The sequence below is a fragment of the Brassica oleracea genome, chromosome C4, assembly GCF_000695525.1.
Source record: "Brassica oleracea var. oleracea cultivar TO1000 chromosome C4, BOL, whole genome shotgun sequence".
Classification (NCBI taxonomy): domain Eukaryota; kingdom Viridiplantae; phylum Streptophyta; class Magnoliopsida; order Brassicales; family Brassicaceae; genus Brassica; species Brassica oleracea.
Genome location: NC_027751.1, coordinates 5,726,972 through 5,735,691, shown reverse-complemented (window position 1 = coordinate 5,735,691; position 8,720 = coordinate 5,726,972). Strand labels below are relative to the sequence as shown.

At 41.7% G+C, this 8,720-nt stretch overlaps 1 protein-coding gene across 1 annotated transcript; it reads left to right on the top strand.

Annotated features, from left to right (window-relative positions):
• The first annotated feature begins 6 nt into the window (after nucleotides 1-6).
• Nucleotides 7-5,794, top strand: LOC106341854 (protein SCAR2). The gene is made up of 9 exons (XM_013780583.1): nucleotides 7-352; nucleotides 434-597; nucleotides 850-973; nucleotides 1,072-1,201; nucleotides 1,457-1,518; nucleotides 1,650-4,962; nucleotides 5,046-5,132; nucleotides 5,206-5,313; nucleotides 5,480-5,794. Exons 1-9 carry the CDS (start codon nucleotides 198-200, stop codon nucleotides 5,531-5,533), a joined length of 4,197 nt encoding a protein of 1,398 aa, XP_013636037.1. The 5' UTR covers nucleotides 7-197; the 3' UTR covers nucleotides 5,534-5,794.
• Nucleotides 5,795-8,720: the final 2,926 nt, after the last annotated feature.

Here is an 8,720-nt window from a genome sequence, read left to right as displayed (position 1 = left end):
TCTTAACACCCGCCGCTCGAATCGAATCCACACACAGAAAATCCGTTCCGGTTCACGAAATTGGTAAACCATCTTAACGTGGCCGGCCATCAATTCAATGGAGAGAGAGACAGATAACTAGTAGCTACCTCGATTTTAAACTTCTTTCCACCTAACGAGCAAACTCATCATCGCCCGAGAGCTGATCAACCTCAACAATGCCGTTGACGAGGTACCAGTCTCGTAACGAGTACGGATTAGCAGATCCGGATCTGTACCAATCCGCCGATAAGGATGACCCCGAGGCTCTCCTCGAAGGCGTCGCCATGGCTGGTCTCGTCGGCCTATTGCGTCAACTCGGTGACCTCGCCGAGTAAGTTTTTTTTGTGAATTCACGCGTAATTGAGCTCGAATCGCGTTGAATTGACGAATCTGATCGGGAATTGACTTATAGGTTTGCTGCTGAGATGTTCCATGACTTGCACGAAGAAGTGATGGCTACAGCCTCTAGAAGCCACGGTCTTATGGCTCGTGTTCAACAGCTCGAATCTGAGTTACCGTTCGTTGAGAAGGCGTTGCTGTGCCAGACCGATCATTCACCCTTCTTTTCCAATAAAGGTCAGATCGATCATAAGCTTGATTGATTCTAGTGTAGTTAACCGTGTAATCAGTGTTGGTTTAGCTTCTGGTTAGTAAACCAAGAACAAGCTCACTATATAAGACTAGCTACATTTCGACTCATTTCACAGATAAGATCAATAAGAGCTCAATATTGGTGTTAGATGTTTGATTGTTGCTATGAATATTTTATGATCTTGTCAGCTATAAGCTGTTGGATTACTTCAAGCGAGCTTTCTAACTCTGTTTCAGGTGTGGAGTGGCATTCGAATCTACAACTGGAGCAGAGTGTGGTTACACGTGGCGACTTACCCCGATGTGTTATGGATTCTTATGAGGAATGTCGGGGTCCCCCACGGCTATTTCTTCTGGACAAGTGTGATTTTGATTTTTTTTTTTTTTTAAATCTCGTTTCTCTGGTTGTTTTGTGAGAGATGGGGGGTGATGTAAGATCTTTTGTGTGGTTTTGATTAGGTTTGATATTTCGGGAGCTGGGGCATGCTTGAAACGCTACACCGATCCATCATTTGTTAGGCACGAAACATCTTCATATGAAGCGTCGTGGGATGATATTCAGAGAGAGAAGAAATCACTGAAAGCAAAGGTATGTAGTACTTCCCAAAACCGGGAGGCTGTAGCTTGTGCGGTCTAGTGTGTGATACTTCTTGGTTTTGTTTTTGTTGGTCGATTTGCTTTAAAAAGTTGAATTTGTGCTTTTATGTTCTTGTTTAAGCGTAGCATTGAAGTTAGACAGATCCTAGGAAGATTCTCATGGTCTTGGTGTTTTAAATGTGTAATATTATCTTCCTCCGTGCAGTTCTCACATTCTCATAGTTTTTTTTCTTCTAATCTCATGCAGAGAAGAGTATCTCATTGGAGGAATGGAGGAACACCCGAAAATGCACTGACATCACATGCCAAGTGAGTAATATCTACTTTTGTGTTGTATGTTTGTCATTTCAGTTGTGCTTTCTATATAGTTTCTTAAAGTTGCTATATTCCAATTAATTAATGACTGACGATGCTTGCTTCAAATCATTTATCTGGCACAGATTGCATGAATTATTTAGGGAGGAGCATTTAGAGGCTATTCATACAGATCCAGCGCGGGTTGTGAAGCTGAAAACTAGAAAGCTGGATGGCTATTCCCTTATTTCAAAATCAGGGGAAAGCTACATGGGGAGATTTGTGCAGACATCTGTCAACGATGAAGCAGGTTATGAAAATATTTCCCTGAACCAGCCCGAACTATTGACATGGAATATAGACAGTGCCAAAGACGTAGTGACCGATATACCTGAAATCAGTATGGTGGATGCTCCCGAAAAGTCTCACGCTGGAACCAGAACAGATGTTTCATTGCCAAATCAGCTGGAAAATGCGGGTTTTATTGAAAAGGACATAGAGACTGTGCCTGAATCTACTCACAACGGGTTCCCTGGTACGACTTTAACAAAAGATTCACAGACCAATTTGAATGGAAAGCAAGGATTTCTTCAACACAGGAGTTATTCTGAAGATTTAACCAGCGAGGCTGACAATTATGTTGATGCACCAGCCACCATGGAGTCAGAAACAGAAACAGATGATGAGTATAGTAGACTTAAGCATAGATCAGATGCGTTGAATGATGGGAATCATCATACATATTCTGATGTGGATGAAAAGAGGGAAAACCCACCTCAATTTTCATTTCTTCATTCAGTTGGAAACACACCAGTATCAGAAAATGGGCAAGGCTCGTTTGGGAAACGGAGCACTAGTTGTTCTTACTCGGACACTGCAAGCGTATCCATTGATGATCAGTCTGACGGAGAGAAATTTTCTGGACGTTTACCTTCTACTTCTAGTGTTAAAAGTGAGCTGGTTGGTCCCTCGTCTACCGCAACTCCTGAAGCCAACAAAGTTTCTCATGATTCTAATGTTCAGGAGTCAGTTAGCAGCAGCAATGCAGACGGCCAGGCATCATTTATTTCCAATGATTCATGTTCAAGTACAAGGTCAGTCTCTCAGAATGCTGAATCATGTTCACTGACTGTTCAATCTTTAGCACCAGAAGTCGTTGAAACGTCTGCAGAACTTGCTAGAATTAATCCGGTTAAGGGGGGCAATGATGGAAGCGAGGTGGATCCAGTCGATTCAAGATCTGGTGCGTCTTTTGATGTTAAAAACTCTAACTTTCCTTCTGAAACTTCGTCAGTTAGTTCAACTTCTGAAGGAAGCAAATACGATACGGCCGTTCAGAAGAATTGCATGGTTGATTATTCTTCAAATGTAGCAAACTCAGTCCCTGGTCCTCCAGTGTTTTTTGATAGTCAAACAGGTGAACAGTTACCTGTCGCTGATAATGATGTTGAGACAGACTCTCCAGCTGCAGCAAACTTAGGCAACGATACTGAAAGCTGTGATGGTAGTAGCCGAACAGGAGAAGTGTTACCTTTCTCAGCTGGGATGGAGATGGAAGTTTCACCTGATTTTCCCTCCAAAGTTTGTCTTCCTGGTACGATAGACGAAAGTCTCTTTGAAGATACTCTTGATGATGAAACCCCTTCCGCTACAGTGGCTAATGCAGTTTCTGGCGTTGATTCTCGAAGCGCTGATGTTGACAATGAACAGTCATGTGCCTTTGGTACCACTGCTGAGGTCTCTATTTCAGAGTCCCATGAAGACACACTGGAGAATGGAATGTCCGCGCCTACTGAACTTGATAGTATGCTGACTTCTGCTTTTAACTCAGGAGGAGAGAAATCGGTGGGATATGCTTCACCTAATTGTAGCAGATTCGATGAACAGATCTCTGATATACCTGCTGAATTTCATTCCAGTCACATCCATGATGAAGGCGTTCATGACCTTCCTGGGCTGGACAACATATCCACAGACATTGTCCCGAAGGAAGACCTTGCTGTATCAGATAATCACGCTGACATTTCCAGTGATGATGAAGATCATGCTGTTAGCCTGTCATCTACTAGTATGAAAGGTTCTCTGCCTTGGAGATCGACCAATACTTCTAAATCGTCATCTGAAGCTACAGACACCTGCCATGATACAGCTGTGGAGTCTAACGGGATATTACCAGCGAAGAATAATTCAGAGTCAGAGAAAACAGTGCAGGAAAGCCCACTGGAAGCGTCTTCAGAAGGTCTGGGTACTTCCCAAGACAATAATGACCTGGCAGGTAGTGAATCTGTAAGTCCCATGATATCTCTTGATCAAAGTAACAGAGACACAGAAACCAAATCTCCTTGTGAGAGCATTCCTGATGAAAATGGCATAGACTCTTTGCCAGCGAATAATCTGAACCTTTTAGAGAGTTTGACTACCGAGCCGTTGGTTAAAGTGAAAACGCCTTGTGTAAGCCATGCATTAGAAGATGAGGAATTGAAGCAGTCAAGTGTTTCCAGGGGCTTAGAGTTTGTACCACAATCAGCAGGCATAGAATGGAACAATCCTAACCAAGAGTTGAATCTGGATCCTATTTTCCCTAGCTTTGGTCTGATCCCTGAGACCACTACACCTAATCAGGAGGACATGCCACCGCTCCCACCCCTTCCTCCTATGCAATGGCGTATTGGAAAGGCTCCACAATCTTTTCTTCCTAACTTCATGGGAGAATTAGGCGAAACCAGTAGTTCTGCTCCGTCAGCCTCACCACCCTCTGGATCCAGCTTGAATGTTCAAATGTGGTCAACACCAGAGCTGTCAGAATCTCTAGGAAGGGAGAAATCAGAACAACTTCCTGGAGAGTCTATGACCAGTGAATCAGAAAAGCCGTTGCATTCATCCATTAAGTTCCCGTCCGTTGCCACTGATTTGAATAGTCAGTACGACAGTTTCGGCTCCCAGAGAACTCAGTCTGCGGATCCTTCTATTGAGCTCCTTGCAATTCCTAACCACGGGAGTATAGAGGATGTTGGTTCTGAAGAGAACAATCTTTTGGCTGACCATGCTTCTCAGAACCAAGAGCTCATTTCTGCACAAAAGTCGTCATTGCAGATGCCTCAGGAGCCTTCAGCTGAAAACGAAGATTTCGAAGACGACACAGATGTGCAGGTTTCAGAAACCTCAAGAGGTCAGAAAGATTGTCTTGAAACCGAAGCGTTGACACCACCTCAGTCAGCAAAGGTGGAAGATAATGGTCATTCCGATCCTGATGCTTCAAATGCAGAAACAGCAGAACCATCAAACTCTTCGGTTCAGAAGATAACTCCTGCTTCAGTGGGAGATGCTATGTGGCCTGTCAACGCATTCACTGTTGCACCTACATTGGACACAGATAAACTAGAAGAGGTCCCTATGGTTAAACTTCCCCGTCCAAGAAGTCCGCTTGTCGATGCCGTTGCAGCTCATGACAGACGCACGGTAACAGTTACATCTCATCTCCAATACCATACTCTTGCTAAAAGAAATGTTTCTCTAAATCCCTTGTTCTAATGATTTGCCAGCTGAAGAAAGTCTCTGAGAGGGTCCAACCACCAATCAAATCAAAGCAAGATGACAAAGATTCATTGCTTGCACAAATAAGAAACAAGGTAACTCCCATTCTTCTTACCTTACACAGAAAAATTTGATCAGGAGTTGTATGACCTTGGTTTGTTTATGCAGTCCGTTAGTCTGAAGCCTGCTGTAGCGACACGTCCAAGCATTCAAACTGGTCCTAAAACGAACCTAAGGGTAGCTGCAATCTTAGAAAAAGCAAACACAATACGCCAGGTCTGTCGTCTCTCTTTCCATCTCCTTATTTTTACTCTTTGTGGCCCTTCATAATTCTAAAGGCCTCATGTCAAAGCGTTTCGACCAAATACAATATCAACTTGTTTTTCTCAATGGCTCACACATCTGAAAACACGTAATGATCGTTGGATACACACTGGTGCAGGCAATGGCTGGAAGCGATGAGGATGAAGATTCAGATAGTTGGAGTGATTCTTGAGTCATGGTCGCTGGGTACACAGTTAACTTTTTCTGTCGTGTTGGTTCTTGTTTGATGATGAGTGCACCAAGCAGCGCTCTGAGTCAGGTAGGTTATACAATTTATATGTCAGACATAATATCAAATATGTACGGTCATTGCTTAAATATATGTTATCGTATATAACTATATACTATTTTGCTTATAGGTGTGTGTGCATGTTGTAAGTAAACTCCGGAATTTGTATTAGTTTTACGGATGTTTGTGGTTTTTCTAATCATTCTTTTTCTTTCGTGAGATTATTTTAGTTGGCTATGTAATGTGAAATCATTTGTGTCCTTTGGTATGTGGTTCTCCAACCGGTCATACCAGTACAAAGAACACTTCCAAGGCAATATTTGGTTACTCTGTTACAAAGTAATCTCAAACCAAATCGAGGAAGCTGAAATTGAACTAAATATACTTTTTATATGAACTCCGGACCGAGCCTAATTTGATTATATTACAAAGAAACCAAACCGGATAAATTAAAAATATCAATTTCAATTTTAGTTAATAAATATAGTGATCTATAACCATAAGCACAAGCTTAGAAGACGAAACGAACCCTTCTTTCGTCTTGGAGAATGAAACCATTCACAGCTGATCTGGCTTCCTTCCATTTTGCCCTTGACATCAACAGCTTCTACCCAGCACACACACAGCTTCGGTCTCTGTATCTGTTGGCTTACAGCTAGAAGCTCATTATCATGTGCCTTGCTTTCATGAACTGTAGAAGATATTAAATTGTTATTGGAGCGACGGCCTCTTTATCATCATTTGATTGCACATGGCGACGGCAAAGACAGTGTATGCTCCGTCCCCTAGACATTCCACTACCGTTCTTGTACATATCTCCCCCACTGCCGTGGAGTTTAATTCCATATCCAACCACAGCCTTTGAGAAAGATGTAACAAAAGGATAGACTAACATTTGGAGTTGAGTCAAGTTCTGTTTCACCATCAGCTCATGAATTTCGTCCAATGCATGACCATAAGTCATTGTTTTGCGGCAGAGAGAACAAGGACATGCATATACCAAGAGATATGCAGAGTGGAAACAACAAGCACAATCTTACAAGACGAAATGAACCCTTCTGTAGATGTCGTAGCTGTGTCATCTTCAGTGTAATCCAACAGCCATGTGATCTTGTTTTCTTCTTCTCTGCAACCATGATATTGTAAGAAACATATGCAACTTGCTAAATCTTCCAGTTGTCCATCTGAGTAGTTGAAGTTACCCATAGGATAAGCAACCACGTATAAATGGCAGAATCAGTCTCTTGCTCCCAAACTGAATATGTATTCATGAAGCCACTTGAGATTAGCACCATGTTGATCTTTCCCAACTGAAAACGTTTCTAATGGCCTAGATCTCCATTTGTGTTTCACTATCTTGTCTTGGGTTTCTTTCACCAGTGAGCTGGACCAACTCTAGATTTTTATGCAAAGTAATACAAATCTCTAGTACCTTGGCACGTTGATACTTTTTTGTAGAAAGCTTGCTCATAATCATCATATACCAAAGCTTCAGGTGTGCCTTCTTCCCAATCTTAAATACAGTACTTAGCTGCTCCAATTCGTGGTGTTGTGTCCAAAACCCACATCCTTGGTAGCTTGAAATATGGAGGTCGGAACAGTGATCCATAGAACAATATAAGTGATGTATCGTGGAAACCAACATCTCTTAACTTCATGACATTTTCATCTTTATAGCTCTTAACAAGACAAGGAAACTTCAAACTTGTGTGTGTGTCTCCATAAGAGATGTTGAAGTATCGGCAAAGATCAGCAGCAGAATCAGATTTCAGTACCATTACTAACCATCTGCTATAACCAATGTTACTTCACAGTAGCTCCAGTAACCATACTGAGTGATGTGTACCATTCTCATCTCTGTCTTGGGGTTTTCTGTTTATATTTAAAGTTCCAAAAAACTTATCACACTTCTGGATGCTGCTTCTTTTACCAAGAACAGAAGGTGTCTGATGCTGCCAAAATCGCTGCCTTGAAAATCAGCCTTGTTGGAACCATCGCCTCTTATCTTCTTATTTGGCGACAGAAGTGTGTTGACCTTGTGGCACTTCCTCTGCTTCTCCAGACTTTGTACTCAGCAGAAGACAGTTCTAGTTGCTTCTTTTCGGAATTGGCTAGAGTAACATCAACAAAGCTATCCAAATGTCGTGTGGACAAGCCACGAATAATGATATGACGACAGGTGAGAAGAAGATTAAGAAATTAGATTAGGTTCAATGGCTAAAATGCCTTGCATATATATACGGGTTACTGAATAACTAAACCAAAACACCTTATATATAATACTAGGGCAAACCCGCCCGTCCGTAGGGCGGGTGAATAAATGAAATGACCAAGGTTTTTATTATTTTCAGCGGTGGGCTGCATGTAGGTGATATCTAGAGAGTGTGGACTAATGTTAATGTGTTTAAGAGATGATGTAGGTTTTGTTTTTTACTTTGCCATTGGCAGAACATACTATATATTAATATTTGGATGTGGCAGTCAGAGTAAAAGAAAATGAGAGAATTTAATCTATTAATCGAGAGTCATATTTTTTATTTACAATATAAAAGTTTATGTTAGACCATTCGCTAAAACTAAATATCCTAAATTTACTCATATATAATATTTTCTTAACAGAAACGAATAAATAATATACTTCTAAACAATAAGGACATGATTATCCGAGTATTTAATAGGGTTTCTTAGTTTAAATATAAATTAAAAAAGGAAAATTCAAATTAACATAAATGCTGTTCATTTGGTCGACGCAGCCACCTGTGGCTGCGTCAATGTTTTCCGGAAAAGCTTGTTCGTTTCATTGACGCGGGTACCTGCGTCTGCGTCTGCGGCATAACGCAGCGTCATGTGTCTGACGCCGTAAAATCCTGCATCTGCGTCTGTTTTTGCGTCAACTTAACCTAATTAAAATTTTACCCCTAACCTAATTCATTATTTACAGAAATACCTAAAGTCTAATAGCCGCAGACGCAGCCTTTCTCCCCATCGACGCAACCCTCTTCTCTCGATCTCAGACGCCTCTCAAGCTCTCTGTCTCGATCCCGACATCTCAAGCTCTCTCTCTCGAAGCTCTCTCTTATCCATATCTCTCGATCTCGAACCGAGCTCTCTCTCTCTCTCTCTCTCTCTC

Excerpts from the sequence above, each read along its gene's own strand:
- LOC106341854 (XM_013780583.1), top strand. The coding sequence starts at position 198 with ATGCCGTTGACGAGGTACCAGTCTCGTAACGAGTACGGATTAGCAGAT. Across the intron at positions 974-1,071 it reads CGGCTATTTCTTCTGGACAA|GTTTGATATTTCGGGAGCTG; the intron begins GTGTGATTTTGA and ends GGTTTTGATTAG. Across the intron at positions 5,133-5,205 it reads TTGCACAAATAAGAAACAAG|TCCGTTAGTCTGAAGCCTGC; the intron begins GTAACTCCCATT and ends TTGTTTATGCAG.